Source organism: Neofelis nebulosa, chromosome X (genome assembly GCF_028018385.1).
Source record: "Neofelis nebulosa isolate mNeoNeb1 chromosome X, mNeoNeb1.pri, whole genome shotgun sequence".
Lineage (NCBI taxonomy): Eukaryota > Metazoa > Chordata > Mammalia > Carnivora > Felidae > Neofelis > Neofelis nebulosa.
In genome coordinates, this window is record NC_080800.1 from 91669752 (window position 1) to 91687295 (window position 17544).

The window sequence follows — 17544 nt, forward strand, 5'->3', positions numbered from 1 at the left end:
AGGGTTAGAACCCACGAACCATGAGGTCATGACCTGAACCGAGGTTGGATACTTAACCCACTGAGCCACCCAGGCTCCCCTAAAAGAAGTTGTTTATATATATATATCCTTATCTTAACTATTATTGTACTTTGTGGTGCCTGGCACAGTGCTTAGTAAATTCATTCAACAAATTGATAATCTCCTGTGTTCTAGACACATTCTGTGTGTTGACGTTTGACTACTCATAGTCTCTTTATTCCGAACCTCTTATAAGCAAATTAATATGAATTCGCTGTCAATTCGGTCATTTGCTGAAACTTAAATGTGAAGAATACAGACTTGGCATCAAAAAGGTAGCTGAAACCATAGGAGTGAATAAGATCATCCTGGGAAAAGGAAGAGATTGAGAAGAGCATCCAGAACAGAGCCTGTAGATCACCAAATTTTAGCAGATAGGTAGAGAAGGAATAGCCAAGGAGGGGGTGGGGAGAGGAGAGTGTATTATTCTGGAAGCCCTAGTAAGAGAATGTTTCAAGGAGCAGTCAAGTGTCAGTTGCTGCCAAAAGGTCAGGCAACATAAGGACTAGCAAGATTCTACTAGGATATGTTGCGATGAAGACCACTGGTGACTTTGAATTTGGTTTCTGAGGACCAGAACGGGTAGCAGCCACACAGCGATGGGTGGTAAGAAAATGGAGACTGCATTGAGAACAGTGTGTTCAAGAAGGGTCTGTTGTTATTTGTTGAGCATATCTCTGTGCACAGCACTGTATTGAGTGTTGTGGCCTACTCAGACAAATCAATTGCAGTCACATGAAGCTTACACGCAAAAAAGCAAAGTACCTTTTCTATTAAAAAAAATTAAAAACAAAGTGCATTAGCATGGGGGAAATGGACACACATGTAAAAATAAACGTAACAGTATCTGGATAACACGTAGGAAATGCAGAGGTTACCTGTTTGGGGAGAGGGGAACTAGGCAGATGGAGGATAGGGGTTGGAAGGAAACATTCCATTGTATATAATTTCATACTTGATTTTTGAATCTTATTAATGTATCACCTTTTCAGAAAAATAATAAATTAAAAATTTACAAATCTTAAAGGTAATTGTGGTCTCCTAAAAGAAATAATCTTCTTATTTATATAGGGTTTACATAAAGATTAATTTCTCAGTGTTGTCGTTATCAAAATACACTGTATCCTGAAATAGAGGATCGGAAAAGAGCCTCCTGGTGTTTGAGAAATCCCTAAACTTTAAAACTTTTTTCTACACTTACAGGTGATGGCAAATTCTGCAGCGGGTGCAGCTTCCTGTGCCAATAATGTTCCGGCTCCAGTGTTACCTAGCTGTGCAGCAGCTAATGAAGCTAGTAGTACCGCTTCAGCCTCCTCACAGAATGCTATACCGCCTCTACTCATGTCTCCATCTATGCAAGGCAGGCCGGGTAGGTTGTTAGTGGTTGCCGACTTGGGGAAGCCTCCTTTCCTATTCGTGAACACGCATAGAACGACAATTATAGTGATTAGATAGGGCTACTTTAATTTCTAGTAATAAATTAGTTTAACCTACTTAATAACGTATGTTCTGTAGTTGAGGAATCCTTGAAATTTGAGAGCCAGGATTTCAATATTTATCTTGGCTTTGATACGATTCTGTAGCTGGAAACTTCGAGGACTTTACTAATTTCTTAAACTTTCAGTTTTATTATACAGGAATGAAAGTAGAGGTGTTTCATACTTCACAGAATTCCTGAAAAGTTTGCTGTGACATATATTTTTATATAATCATTTTCTCATGAAAGAATATAGGCTCTAGAATTTAAGAAATTTAGGTTAGATTCTTGGTTTTGCAACTCACTAGCTATGTAATTTTGGACAAGTTATCGAGCCTTTTCGTAGCTTGGGGGTACTGATAGTACCAATTTATGAAGTGGTTGTGAAATTCTAATGAGTTAATACAATTTAATGCTCTCAGAATTCTGAGAAGGTGGTGGCAAAAACAGGATAGCTATTTAATCTGAGGCTTCAAATAAAAATGGAAATAGCAAAACCAAAACCCGTGGACAACATTTATAATAAAATTAGGTGACAAGGTATCCCCACACGCCCAAAACTTAAGCAGGTAGAACAAACCACCAGTCCCAGGACTGCATGCTATCAGTTTCTATGTGGGAGCAAGAAGATGGAAGGAAGCATCGGGGATGTTGTCTGATGGACCTGGGAACAGGAGAACCCCAAAAGAGCTAAAAAGAATTCACTGGAAACTGGGGCAGCCAATTCGGAAGGAGCACCTAAGACTGGGAAGGGATTTGACCTCTCCAGTACTAGGTGAGTGCTTTGGGCACATGGTAAAGGGAATGAAGGGCTTGGAGCAATCTGGCCCCTAAGAACTCTCAAAACTGACCTGCCAGGGCTCCCTTTTAAGATAGTACTCCTCACTGGGGAGAAACTGCTGGGAGTGGAATCAGAATTGATCAGGACAGGGAAAAGAGCCTATCCAGACTGAAGCTGAGAACAGAGCCAAGGAATCCTAGAAAGCAGTCTTGGGTTTGAACACTACCAAAAACCAGAACAATCCTGTATCCACCTCATTCTAAAGTTCGTGAAAAATAATTTCACATAACAAAGAAGCAGTAAGGTCAAATCCTATACTAAGATGTTTTAAGAACAAAAAAGAATAACCTGTGTATAGGCAGTAAAAACATGTCAAGAAATGTGCTCACTAATGCAACTAAACAAACACCTATTTCAGAATGAGCTAAAGATCAGATAATCTAAAACATTAGAGTATAACTAACTGGAATTCGAATAAAAACTTAAAAAAATAACAAATCAGAATTTAAAAAACTCAAATTAGGTGACAACACAGGAAAGCATTAGAAATGGCAGAAAGTCATTTCAGTCCTGAAGACTGAACTATAAAGGACATGATCAGGTATATACAAAGATGATGCTTTATTTTTTTGTAATTTTTTTCAATGTTTTAATTTATTTTTGAGAGAGAGAGAGAGACAGAGCATGAACAGGGTAGGGGCAGAGAGGGAGAGACAGAATCCAAAGCAGGCTCCAGACTCAGCTGTCAGCACAGAGCCCGACGTGGGGCTCATCACGGGCTGTGAGATCATGACCTGAGCCAAAATTGGATGCTTAACCAACTGAGCCGCCCAGGCGCCCCCCGATGACACTTTAAAAGAAAGATGGAAGAAGGGGAGGGGGAATTGAAAATGAAGAAAAGGAAGATGAAGATTCAAAAGTGACATGTTAAACATTAGGCAAAGGAGATCAGTGATAGAAGTCTCTGAAGAAGAAAACCAAAGTAAGGGAAAAGAACAAATACTGAAAACTATAATTCAGAAAACTTTTCCTGAAATTAAAAATCTTTAAAACTATATACTGAAGCAACACTCTGTATATTTGAGAATAATGATTCAAAACAGCCTACCAAGGTATTCTAGTAAAATGAGTGGTCTTTAAAGAGAAAGTTCTTTGTCCAGATAAAAGAGTCTATGGAATATAAAAGAAGTAAAATATAAGCATCAAACTTTCACAGAAGTGCTTCATGCTAGAAGAAAATGGAGTAACATTTAAAATAAGCAACGTATAAACCAAAGATTTTATGTGCAACCAAACTTAATTTAGAAGAGAGTAAGAATTCAGAGGATATTATTTGCATGAGCCCTTCCTGAACAATCTACTAAAGCTATGCTGTCAACCAGGGTAATTACTGGCCACATGTAAAAATTTAAGTTTTAGTTAATTGCAATTAAATAAATCTTCAGTTCCTCACTTGCACCAACCACATGCCAAGTGCTCAAAGCCACATGTGGCCAGTGGCTAGCATATTGGACAGCAGAGATCCAGAATATTTCTACCATCACTGAAAGTTGTATTAGATGGACTTCAGTGTGCCAGAGGAGTTGACTTTTAGACTACCAAAACAAGTTAAGGATATCAACAATAAGACCTGATGGGAAGTATTAAACGTATAATTACCTAAAGAATGAAGACAAAATGAGGGCTAAGAGGTAGACAGTCGACTATGGAATAGTGATAACCTTATGTTTGGACAAGGCAGATATTGTATAGCTACTTTTTAAAGTTTTTTGTTAGTGTTTATTTTTGAAAGAGAAGGAGAGTGTGTGCGCACAAGAGGTAGGTAGGAGCAGAGGAGAGAGGGAGACACAGAATCCAAAGCAGGCTCCAGGCTCTGAGCTGTCAGCACAGAGCCTGACACAGGGCTTGAACTCAAGAACAGCAAGATCATGACCTAAATGAAGTCCGACTTAACTCCTTAACCGACTGAGCCACCCAGGCACTGCTTATATCGTTATTTTTATTTAAAAAAAATTTTTAATAATTTATTTCTGAGAGAAAAAAAATATGTGACCGTGGGAGGGGCAGAGAGAGACCCAGAATCCGAAGCAGGCTCCATGCTCCGAGCTGTCAGCACAGGGCCCCACACGGGACTCCCAACTCCCGGGACTCCCAGCTCCTGAACCGTGAGATCATGACCTGAGCCAAAGTCGGATGCTTACCAACTGAGCCACCCAGCATCCCTATAGCTGTTTTTAAGAATAGGAGAATTGACAGACCATCTGCCAAGCATTTTTAATACTCAATAATTACATCAGGTTCTTTTATTTAGATAATCAGATTCTTATTCTGAGGCTGTAATGTCAACTAAAATGAGTAAGTGTGGGATATTTTAATTTTACCCCTTATGTCCTTGCAAACCAGGAGTCTCAGTATGGAAGGAAGGTAATATGGATATAATAAGGCTAAAGAAAAGCTTTTATGGTGTCCAATTTGAATTGGAAGTATCGATATAACTTCAGGTATTTTATATTTAGATATATGTGTACATATTTACCAGCTCTGTCCATTGAAAGGGCCCAGAAACAATATTTTTAGCACTGATTTTGTGGTCTTGAAATGTCATTTCTCACTTAAAAAACAAAAACAGTTTTGTGGAGAAATGGCTGCTGATTCCAGGTCTGGGTGGGAAATGTTCAAGATGAGCCTTTATCGTTTCGTCATGCCTGATAGCAAAGAAGCTACCAGAGTATTGGAGCCATGTAAGAAAGCACTCAGAAGCCATCTTAAAGAGGTTCTCAACTGACCAAAGACATAACAATTTGGGCCTCAACAGTGATAATCGAAGCAGACTGGAACAGACCAAATATGTTAAATTTAAAAGTTCTTAATGATATTTTAAAAATTGGTCACCTTAGGAGGGTGATGAGAAACCAGTTCATTTTCTTAAAAACTGGAAAATAAAGTGAAAGAATCAAGTATTTATCATGCCTACCTTCTATGAACTGTACCACCGGGTAACCAAATAGTAGATGAGGAGAATTGTTCTTACGTATTAGTATTCTAACTAATCAGTGAAGATAATCATTTTGCATTCCTTACTGAATGAGTGTTAAACAGCAGTAGCTATGAAGGTTGCAGAAATATTACCTATAGATGTGCCAAAGGAATCAATCCTGAGTCTGATCCAGTCTCCTAGATCTAGCTGCCTGTTTGCAGGAAATACAGAAGAACATGTTGAAACATACCATCACTATATAATTGGGAAAATCCAGACTCTGGGAAACTCAACAGGTCACAGGTCCCAGATTCTTCAAAAGAAAAACTGAAAGGAAATGACAGGGATGGAGAAAGGATCAATAGATTCAATTTAAAGAGATTCAGGATATCAGCTTTAAAAAACCAGGAATACACATTTGGGTGACAAAATTCCTAGAACCATGAAGGAATGATTACTGTGAAAGGTAAATGGTTAAAATATGGTGGGGAGAGAGGTTTGTGATTGGGGTGGGGCACACAAGTTTTCTGGAGTGGCTGGCAAAGTCTTATTTCTTGATCTAGATAGTATCCACCTTAAATACTTCGTTTTGATTTGTTTTCTGTATCTGATAGTTTAAAAATTAAGTACTTACTAGCACAGTGCCTACAACAAAAACATTCAATATATGATACTGATGACCAGAGAAATTTTTCACTGAAAATGTTAAATGTAGACCCCGGTTTTACCGTGTGCCAATTGCAAGGAAAAACATTGGGTGCTGAACTTAAAAGAAAATCAAGTGACTGATGAATCAAGCATTGGAATGCCTCATGTATGCACAGTTTATTCAAAGCTTACCATTTTTAAAATGCCAGATTTGTGTTCTTTGTTGACGTTCCTAAAAATGTCTGCTACCTTCATTTATTTTCTTTTTGTTCTTTGAGTCACTTCTCAACCCCAGTTATAACTCTACTAGGTCATGGCTGCTTTTTAGTTGCTCTTTAACATTCCGTTCACTCCTCGAGATGAATCAACTCATGTTTCCCATTGTGTTATTCATGTGTCTCCGTGGCAGCCCCACCCCATCCTCCATTGTGAAGTCACTTATCTGCCAACCAGTTAGATGCCATGATTGCCTTTAGTATGAATCTCCTCATAGGCATTAAATACTGCTATGTTTTGTTACTGTCCCCAAGGTTTTTGTCAGGGCCAGGACTATTGACTCATTTTCCCTGGGTGCACAATTTAAGGGAATGCCAAAAAATCACAGTAATCAAGGTAAATAATACTTAAATGTATTTTTAATGTTTATTTTTGAGATAAGGAGAGACAGTGTGAGCAGGGGAGGGGCAGAGAGTGAGAGGGAGACACAGAATCTGAAGCAGGCTCCAGGCTCTGAGCTGTCAGCTCAGAGGATGAATTGAGTAAGGCAGTCATTCTTGGGATCATGCAAATGCAGGCTTAGATCCTATATTTATTTAGAATTTTGATATTTTACTAATTATGAATATTTTTGGCATTAATTTGGTGGCCCCTGAAATTTTGCACCTCACTACACCCAAGTCCCTGCCCTTTGACGTATAGAGAAGTTGAGTCTTACTGTGTGTATTCATATTCTGAGATGTCCTGAAACAGACTGTAGATTCATGGACAGGGGAAATAAGCATTTTGAATGCACTACACTTGTTTCCATTAATGTGTTTTAAGTTTATTTTTAGAGAGTGTACATGCATGCAGGGTGGGGCGGTCAGAGAGAGAGAGAGAGGAAGAGAGAGAATCCCAACCAGGCTCTGTGCTGTCAGTGTGGAGCGTGATACAGGACTGGATCCCATGAACTGGGAGATCATGACCTGAGCTGAAACTAGGAGTCAGACACTTAGCTGACTAAGCCACCCAGCCACCCCTCCACTAATATTTTAGGGAGGTTTGTTTGCATTGTTTTGGAGCTATCCCTTAAATTTTACCTGTTAAACCTATAAAGCCCTTTCAAGTCTGCAAATGAGATGCTCCTGTATCTCCAGAGCAATTGGAAATTCTAAAAGCTTTTTCTTAGGGGGCATATTACACAATGCAGTTCCAGGGAAGGTGAGTTCAGATAAAGTAACCTCCAGATTTCTTCTGCATTGGATTGTTTCAGGTCTGTGAGAATGAACTTAGCTATCTCTACGTCTGGTAGTTGGTTTTTACCTAGTGATCATAATCACATTCTGGTATCTTTAGCTAATTGCTAATTTACTTTTTAAGAAATGGTGTGATTTGAGTGCTAGTTTAAAAGGAATATAAGCAGAGCTTTGTTGAAGAAGCCATTGTTTTATAGAAAACAAATTCGTAAAGCCTTTAGAATATTTGGAGTTACTCTAAAAATTAAATGTGTCTTCCAAAACTGTGAAAGTGGAGATTTCTACATACATGATAAAACTAAAAACAGTTGAGCAAGTTTTAAAATTTTACTGTTTAATTTAGATCCAGTAAGAATTCTTTTTTGGTGCCCAGCTCTGAGTTTTGACAATGTATAGAGTTGTATAACCACCACTACAATCAAGAGAGAACAGTTTCATCACCCCCAAAGAGTTGTTTATCCAACTTTTTTTTAAATGTTTGTTTATTTTTGAGATAGAGAGCAAGAGCACAAGCAGGGGAGGGACAGAGAGAGATGGAGACAGGATTGGAAGCAGCCTCCGCACTGATAGCAGACAGCCCGATGCGGGCTCGAACTCACAGCTGTGAGATCATGACCTAAGCCGAAGTTGAACCCTTAACCGACTGAGCCACCCAGGCGCCCCATGAATACTGTTTTTAAACTATAACAATAGGTATAGAAACTTAAAGCAATATGATATTTCATCTAGCCTGTTTTAGATTCTGTGCTTACAAATGGAACTGGCATGATTTAGAATGCCCTATGTTCCAATGATGCTACCAGGTAGAAACCTTCAAGGATTACTTAAATCTGTAATCTGTGTAATTTAGTCTCTTATTAGCTTCTACATCTTGTGATTTGACTAAGGATGGCAGATGGCTGAAAACATCCTTAACTTTGTATGAAGCTAAGTAAAAATTTTGCTTTAACGGTATTTCATTTTTGTACCTGTTAGCTGATGTTTTTTTAAAAAGTCTTGCTGGGGGCGCCTGGGTGGCGTAGTCGGTTAAGCGTCCGACTTCAGCCAGGTCACGATCTCGCGGTCCGTGAGTTCGAGCCCCGCATCAGGCTCTGGGCTGATGGCTCGGAGCCTGGAGCCTGTTTCCGATTCTGTGTCTCCCTCTCTCTCTGCCCCTCCCCTGTTCATGCTCTGTCTCTCTCTGTCCCAAAAATAAATTAAAAACGTTGAAAAAAAAAAAATTAAAAAGTCTTGCTGGTGAAAACTCTGCAATTTCCAGATTGTTTTTCTTTTAATTTCAAGTAATTACCTGAACTCAAAATAACCTGTAATGAACTCCCAGTTTTCAACTGGCATGTCTAAGAAGGTGGGCGATTTATCTTCCAAGTTTTTGTTTTTAAGTCAAACCATAAGAATTGGAATCTTTTGACCATACTGGAGACACAAAAGAAGTAGATGAACTACTGCTGATAAAGTGTTACAGGTGTGCATTCCTACTTTTTCTTTTTTAGTGATTGCTTCGCCATCCTATCCATATCTTTCTCCTCCTATTCCTGCTGCTGCTGCTGCTGCCACTGCTGCTCCTTTACCACCTCCACCTCCTCTTGAGGTGGGAGAGGCTTCAAACTTCCCACCACCACCACTTCCACCTCCACCTTATTCCTGTGATCCAAGTGGCAGTGATCTGCCTCAAGGTAAGGAGATTTTGAGACTTGGGCGAGGGTTCTTTTCCTCCCAACAAGTGCCCTCCTCAGTGCCCATCAAGCATTTCCCCCTCCCCTGTCCCCTCCATCAGCCGTCAGTTTGTTCTCTGTATTTAAGAGTCTATTTCTGTTCATTCTTCTGTTGATGGACATCTGGGTTACTTCCATTTTGGGGCTTTTTATTCATGTTTATTTTTTAATATTTATTTATTTTGAGAGAGAGGGAGGGAGGGTGCAGGGGAGGGACAGGGAGAGAGGGAGAGAGAGAGAATCCCAAGCAGGCTCCTTTTTTTTATCAGCGCAGAGCCTGGCTTGGGGCTCCAACTCCTCAACTGTGAGATCGTGGTCTGAGCCAAAATCAAGAGTCCCACGCCCAACTGATTGAGCCTCCCAGGTGCCCCAAGGCTATGCGTATTATAAAAAGTCTTTATGAACATAACGTTTTCATTCCCTTTGGGCAAATACCTAGGAGTAGAATTTGATGGGTCATAGATAGATGTGTATTTAGGTTTATAAGAAACTGCTGGTCATTTTTCCAAAGTTGTATCTTCTCTTTTTCTACTTTTGGCAGAACTCTGCACCTGATTTTTTTTAACAGCTTGAGGTCTAATTTACATAGTATACAAGCCACCCATGTAAATTGTACAATTCATTGGTTTTTGGTATATTCACAAATGTGTGCAACCTTCACCACTGTCTAATTCCAGAACATTTTCATTACTCCAAAAAGAAACCCTGTACCCATTAGAAGTCATTTTGTCTTTCCCCCCTGGCCCTGGCAACCACTGTTCTACTTTGTGTCTCTATCGATTTGCCTCCTCTGGACATTTGACATATATGAATCATGCACTATGTCATCTTTTGTGACTGGCTTCTTTCACTTAGCGTTATGTTTTCAAACTTCATCCATGTCATAGCATGTGTCCATATTTCACTCTTTCTTATAGCTGAATAATATTCCGTTGTATGGGTATGCCTCCTTTTATTGTCTATTACTTGATGGAACATTTGGGTTTTCACTTTTTTGCTGTTATGAATAATACTGCTATGGATATCTGTTACAAATTTTGTGTGAAAATATATATACATACATACATACACACACACACACACACACACACACACACACACACACACACACACACCAAGGGATGGAATCCCATGCCATTTGTGAATTTACTTCTTGCTATTACCTTTTCATATTCTTTAGCTTAACCATTAGTCTTTATACTCCACTCCCACATAATAGTCAAAATACAAACTGATGGCATTTAGAGTGGTAGTGAATATATTTGTATGTATCGGAAGTCTCCAACTTAAGGGGAGTTTTCTTAGAGTTCATTTGTTTGTGGGACTCAAGTTCTTATATTTGTAAGAATATACATGTATCCCGGGTCAGTCAATAAAAATACATTTAGATATAATTAGAACAGTAAGACTACCCTCTTCTCCTGTGTATCTAGTTTTTATTTGTGAAACATTTTAAGTTCTGTGAAGTTACATTTTTAAAGTTAGCTCTATTTATTTATTTTGTATTATTACTATTTTTTTTAATTTTAGATACAAAAGTTTTGCAGTACTATTTCAATCTGGGATTGCAGGTAAGTCATGATGAAATTGTTTTGATAAGCTCTAGATTAAAAATGTAAACTGGGTTGATAATCACACTCTTGAACTTTAAAAGCCAAGAACACTGTGAGGAGCCTAAAATTTGTCTTTGTAAGATCTCTCTGAAGATAATAGGTCAGTTTTCTCTTTTAGCCTCTCAGTGCTTCAGTTCCTCTTATGAAATAGTTGCTACATTAAAGCAGCACAACTTTATTAGCATATATTGGCCTCCATGTTTAGCATCCTATGTATGCCAACCCTTCACTATGTTTTTCTGACTCAGTAATAAGTGAATTATTTGTCCTGCTTAATTGAAACATTTTTATGGTTATTTCTGCATGTTAATCCTAAAAGTAATTGGACAAATTTAAAGACATTTGAAGGGCTGTATTATTTCTAAAGCCCGTATGTGTTCATAGATATTTACCAAACACTGATTTTCATCACTCGCTGGAGTTGTAGAAGGGTGGGGATTCTGACAGATATCTTCCTATCACTGAAAGGTGTTTTTGATTTTAGGTAAGAGCTTTTATTTTTTCATTCAGGAATCATTTTCCCCCTGAAATACACCTGACTTCTGATGTTATAACAAGATGGCATATTTCCTAAAAAGGAATGATGCATTTTAAGATTGGGTAGATGATAGTAAACTTCAGACAGTCTCCTGAATAATGTTCAGATTAGTTCATATTCCCAGACACTAATTTCACTAAACCTTTGGGTATTATCGTTTCCAGAAAACTATCTTCTCCAAATGGCACACATTTATAAATTAAGAGTAGTGGAGTGATTTTTTGTTCTTTGAGACTGTTTGCTAAGTTCAGTTTCAAGAATTGAAAATATAAACTACTTGCACCTTCCGTTATGTTAGTTTACTATATTTACGTGTGGAAACTTAATTCATTTCAGATGGCTGAGGTATTTTAAAACCTTTTCCTGCATTGTACATCATGGGAATACAAGGAAATGCAGAATAGTTATTTTAATAAACTTCTTTATATTCAAAGTAATAGCCTTCGTTGTAGTACATCTGAAAAATACTAAAATATAAAGGAAACTGAAATCTTGTGCATAACCACTGTACACTGTAACATACTTCCTTAACAGCTTCTTTATTTCTTTTACCACATATTGACTGCTGTGTGATTTTGTAAACTTTGAAGTTAATGCTAGCAGTTTTTCTTAAATATTTGACAGCGTAAGTTTTTTTATTGCCTGTATTGTATACCATCACGGATATATAATTCATCTAGTTCCCTATTGTTTAAGATTTCATAGGTTGTTCACTGTATTTTGCTTTTTTAAAAAATGATGTATAGTTGACTCACAATGTTAACGTTGGTTTCAGGTGTATAAGGTAGCAATTTGATATTCTGCTATGAGGCCACTCGCAAATGTAGTTCCCATCTGTTGCCATGCGACACTATTACAATACCACGGACTATATATTCCCCATGCTGTACCTTTCATCCTTGTGATTTATTCCACTCTTTTGCTTTTTTTTTTAATTTTTTTTTAACATTTTTAATTTAGTTTTGAGAGAGACAGAGTGCAAGTGGGGGAGCAGCAGAGAGAGAGGAAGGAGACACAGAATCTGAAGCAGGCTCCAGGCTCTGAGCTGTCAGTGCAGAGCCCAAACCCACAAACCGTGTGTAAGGTCCTGACCTGAGCTGAAGTTGGACGCTTAACCAACTGAGCCACCCAGGCACCCCTCCACTCTTTTGCTTTTAAAAATATTGCTATGAAAGATATCTTTATATACAGGTCATTGTGTATGTCTGTAATTTCCTTCGGATGCTTTATTAAAAGAATTCCTATGCTCAAAAATGAGACACAGCTGCTGCTAAAGATCTTAAAGTTGTAGAAGAATAGATTTCCTCATGTTCTGTTTTTTTTTTTTTTCAGAGAAAAAAAGTTATAGCTACCCTTCTTGAAAATCATAGCCAAACTTTTTTTTTTTTTTTTTTTTTTTTTTTAGTGAAAAACTGTACTACTTTAAGTAAAAGGATAGTAAAGTGTTTTTTTTCTTTCTTGCCCAAGTGCTATCACCACAACTACTGGCACTCCATGGTCTATGTGCCACAGATGCAGCAGCAGCAACAGCAGCTTCATGTAGAGAATTATCCAGTCTATGCTGAGCCACCCCCTCTGGTAGATCAAAGTATTCCTCAGTGGTATAGTGAGGTGGGGAGACAAGATGGTACACAGGTGGAAGCATCAGGAAATGGTGAGTATGTAATGAGATTGCCTGCAAGAAGGACAATTGGATTTGATTGTGTGTAATGTATTTAAAAATTTTTTTTAATGTTTGATTTAAAGAGGGAGAGAGCATGCAAGCAGGGGAGGGACAGAAAGAGAGGGAGAGGATTGGAAGTGGGCTCTGTGCGGACAGCAGAGAGCCCGATGTGGGGCTCAAACTCACAAACTGAGATTATGACCCTGGCCAAAGGCCGAAGCTTAACCGACTAAGCCGCCCAGGCACCCCTATCGTGTGTAATTTAATAATAACGCTCAGATATTTTGTTTGGTCCGTATTCTAGAACTGTGTTTTTAAAGAATGATTTGTGGACCCTTGAGATTCCCTCTTGGGGGATCCATAAAGCCAAAAGTATTCATCAGAATACGTAGATCTTAAAGATTTTATATGTTCCTTTTACTGTTAGATTTTGCATTGAGAATGCAAAAATCAGTAGTGGGTAAACTGCCACCTAAGCACAAATCAAGAGGGGGCACCAAACTGTGCTAGTGATTGTTGTATTCCCTGACATACACACTCATGATAACAGCAATGCCTGTTATCTCTCTCTCTCTCTCCCCCCCTCCCTCCCCCTCTCCCTCTCTCTCCCTCCCTCTCCCCTTCTCTCTTCCCCTCCCTCCCTCTCCCTTCCTCCCTCCCTCTCTCTCCCCCTTCTCTCTCCCCCCTTCTCTCTCCCCTTCTCTCTCCCCTTCTCTCTCCCCCTCTCTCTCCCTCCCTCCCTCCTTCCTTCTCTCCCTCCCTCCCTCCCTCTCTCTCTCTTTCCCCCTCTCCCTCCTCTCTCCCTCTCCCCCTTTCTCCCTCTCCCCCTCTCCCCCTCTCCCCCTCTCTCCCTCTCGCCCTCTCTCCCTCTCCCTCCCTCTTCCCCTCCCTCCCTCTTCCCCTCCCTCCCTCTTCCCCTCCCTCCCTCTTCCCCTCCCTCCCTCTTCCCCTCCCTCTTCCCCTCCCTCCCTCTCGCTCCCTCTCTCTCCCTCTCTCTCCCTCTCTCTCCCTCTCTCTCCCTCTCTCTCCCTCTCTCTCCCTCTCTCCCCCTCTCTCCCCTTCTTCTCTCCCCCTCTTCTCTCCCCCTCTTCCCCCCTCTCTCCCTGTCCCTCTCTCTCTATATATATATATTAAATCAAAATATTTTTATTAAATCTTTGTTTTTGAGTAATTGTACTGAATATTCTATGTGACAACATGGAAAGTATTCATAAATTACTGTGCATACTGAAGGATGATTAACTTAAGGATTTGTGAGATTGACTAATGAGCTAAACCAGCTCTTTTTATGCAACACTATTTTTACTTACATGATAGACAAACTATGGTTATTTAGACTTGGAGATCTGGCAGACATTTTCTCAACGTGAGCCTGTCACTTCAGGAAAAAAAGAACTGATAGAATTTGTTGTCAAAGATAAAAATTCCAGCTTTCAAATAAAAATTAGAATTTTGGAAAAATTGTATCTGCCTCCATGAGCTTGACAGCTTCTCAATGCTTAACTTTTCTAATAAGATAGGTGGGGCTATTGGGGCACTTGGCTGACTGTGTAGAGCATGAGACTCTTCATCTCGAGGTTGAGTTTGAGCCCCATGTTGGATGTAGAGATTACTAAAAAAAATAAAATCTTAAAAAAAAAAAAGATAGATGGGGCTATTAAGGAATGTGTTTTTTCACATTGTATAATGAAATGTGTCAACATTTGGGGAGATTTATATAACTCCATGAAATAATACTTCTCCGGTTACCAGTGAATGGTGTTACCTGTGTAATGTTTTTGTAAAAGGTCTATTTCAAAGTGCAAGATAAAACGGTGGATTTTAATGTTGACTGAGTATGAAAAAGTCCACATTGCTGCTAACCTTTGGAAACTACCACTTACCTGGTTTTGGTGTAGCATCAAAGAATATATCTGAATGTATCTGAAAAGGCTGGTTGTTAAAAGGGTTCTCTCTTCCAACTACGTATCCGTAGGAGGCCAGATTTTCTTCATATACTTCAGAACAGCATATTATATTAAATACAGAAGCAGATGTGAGAATCCAGTTGTCTCTATTAAATCATACATTCAAGATTTGCACAAGTGTGTAAAATGATAGCACTTGTCTCATATTTTTGTTTTGAAATGTAAACTTTTTATAAAAAAAACTTTGAACATTAATGGGCTTTTTTTTTTTTTACCAGAATTAAATACTTTTAACTTTCTCAGTTTAATTCCTAATACAGTACACATTGATAGATCTAATTCACATAGACCAAAGCTATCTGAGATCCTCAATTTTTAAGAGTGTAACGGGGTCCTGAGACCAAAACATTGGAGACCAGTGTGCCAGACCATAAAGATGGTTGCTCTAGTTCACAATACAGTATAGATGGAGACCCATTTTAAAGGATTTAGAATAGGTGAAGAATGTGACTTTCCTTTTGTTCCTCCTCCCTTTTAAAGCATATTAATGGTTTGGGAATATTAGCACTATAGAATATGATCCCTAGTATGGTGATGTGATATGGCCCATAGTAATAAAAGTTAGTGTCCCCCTCATTGCATTTTTGTACCGTGTACCTATTATAGAGCTGTTTTTAACTGTGGTACACCATGAGACAGTGCAGTGTGAGTCTTCTAAGTTATCCCAGATAATGAATGACTCCTTTTTAATATTTACATGGTCATTATAGCAAAGTCAGAACAGCATCTATTTCCACTAAAAGTCCCTTGTGGTAGTTAAGTGGTGGAACATTAAAATAATGCTAGGATAAGATCTTAATGCTGGTCAAGTGATGACAAATTTTTGGTCTTTAGGATGCTTTTCAGAACTATACCTTCAAGTATAGGCACTTGAGTTTTTCATTGCTAAAGTAATACAAAATGGTTATTTGGATGATATGTGCTACAGTGGGAAACTATTGGGTAACTTACTCGTGACCTACCCTTTATGAGAATTTCATTGACTAGAAGGACTCTAGAGAATGTTTTCTGTATGTATTTAGTCTGTGGGTACCTAGATCATCCCAGAAAGATAACTGTCTCTAGGTCGAATACATTTGACACGTGACACGTGTGCTTGGGCGTGCGTGTGCACACACATTTCTTTAGTTTGGAAATTTTCATATAAGCTTTTGGTAGCCTGCTTTAGTCACTAGTGTTCTTATTTAAAGTCCTTTTACCACATTTGCTGTGATCTTTCCCATAGTTCATGTTAAATTTCACTTCTACCTGTAAAGACCTCTAATGTGTGTTGATGTTCTAGTGAATCTTCGTACCTAAAGTGTGTACTATATGCATTCTTTGTTTCAGGTACTGTTCCAAATGCTGACCCTGCATCTGTCCCTCCTGGAGCAGTCTATTATCCAGTGATGTCAGATCCCTATGGGCCTCCACCATTGCCAGGTTTTGATTCCTGTCTTCCTGTTGTGCCCGATTATCCCTATGTTGCCCCCTGGCATTCAGTTGGTGCAGCATGTGGTGGCTCTTCTCAAATTCATGGTGCTATGAATCCTGGGCCAGTTGGCTATGTTGCTTCACCTCCCTCAGCTTCTCATTACATACCTCAGAACATGTAAGCTTCAGCAGTATGAAGTATTCTTGCACTGCCATTTTTTGCCATTTTGGTTTTTTTAAAAAGTGTTTTATGTTAGTGTTTAAGTGATTTAGGTGGTTAGGGTGGTTACTATGGTATCTGTCTTTAAGATTATTTTATCTTTTGATTTAAAATACTACTTTAAATAAAGGAACATTACTTTGGGTTGTGGATAAGGAAATGGAGATGGCTGTACAGCTAGCCCCATATTGAGCATATTTCATTGTATTCAGCTGTTCTCCTGTCAGCCAGCTTGTCAACTTTGTATTAGCTGATGGTTCCAGTTGATAAAAGGAATAAATCGTAGGGTCTGTTTCCTTGGCTCAGATGTCAAACATGTTAAACCGTGCAAAATTGGAATAACTTTCACTTGTCTCTAGAAAGTAAAAAATAAAAGAGCATTGGCTTCTGGATAACTAAATATTAAATGAGCGACCTCTTCAGATTTTTTAAGAATTGTCTGAATTGTGTTCTGTGATATTAATCAGTTTTGAAGGCACATGGTGCTCTGCTTTACTTAATTCATATGCTATTGTTTAATATTGGATTTATGTAACTTTTACTGCACAGTATTGAATTGGTGTTTGCACATTTAGCAGTAAATAAAATTAGCATTTAAAATTGCTAAAATGAGTGGGATTTTTTCTTCCTTGTTTTCTTTTTCATGGCAGTGAAGAGTACCATACATTCGATCGTTGTATACGTTTTCCCCCTGCTGTCTTGGTGGCAAAAGAATGTGAATTTATGACATGAACGGGTGGGGCCAGTTGAAATGTAAATCTCAGACCGTGGCAGTGCAAACGACCAGGTCTAGTACTTTTCCCTTGAGTATGTCCCTTTTTAAGTTGTATTTGTGGTGGTGTTTGTTTTATTTTTTTTTAAATCTTGATTCCCATATGGAACTTTAATCTGGACTTACTTTCTCATTGTGCTATATGTCCAGTAGTTCTATCTTACCGTTTTTGTTTTCGGACTTACCTTTTATATCTGTAGGCCTGCCTTGTCTCAGACTTCTGTGAGACCCATTTTGTCAGCCCTTCTG

The 17544-nt window shown here is 38.7% G+C and overlaps 1 protein-coding gene and 1 long non-coding RNA gene across 2 annotated transcripts in view; one reads left to right on the top strand and one right to left on the bottom strand.

Annotated features, from left to right (window-relative positions):
• Positions 1-17132, top strand: part of ALG13 (ALG13 UDP-N-acetylglucosaminyltransferase subunit) — a 61043-nt gene extending 43911 nt beyond the window's left edge. The window contains 5 exon segments of the mRNA XM_058714165.1: positions 1264-1429; positions 8888-9070; positions 10640-10680; positions 12728-12914; positions 16220-17132. Of these exon segments, the coding sequence (XP_058570148.1) occupies positions 1264-1429; positions 8888-9070; positions 10640-10680; positions 12728-12914; positions 16220-16485 (843 nt within the window). The 3' untranslated portion in view covers positions 16486-17132.
• LOC131502930 (uncharacterized) lies at positions 1315-6340 on the bottom strand. The gene is made up of 3 exons (XR_009257259.1): positions 6136-6340; positions 5448-5622; positions 1315-1470 (listed from the first exon to the last, which is right to left on the bottom strand). It is a non-coding gene; the product is annotated as an uncharacterized LOC131502930 (long non-coding RNA).
• Positions 17133-17544: the final 412 nt, after the last annotated feature.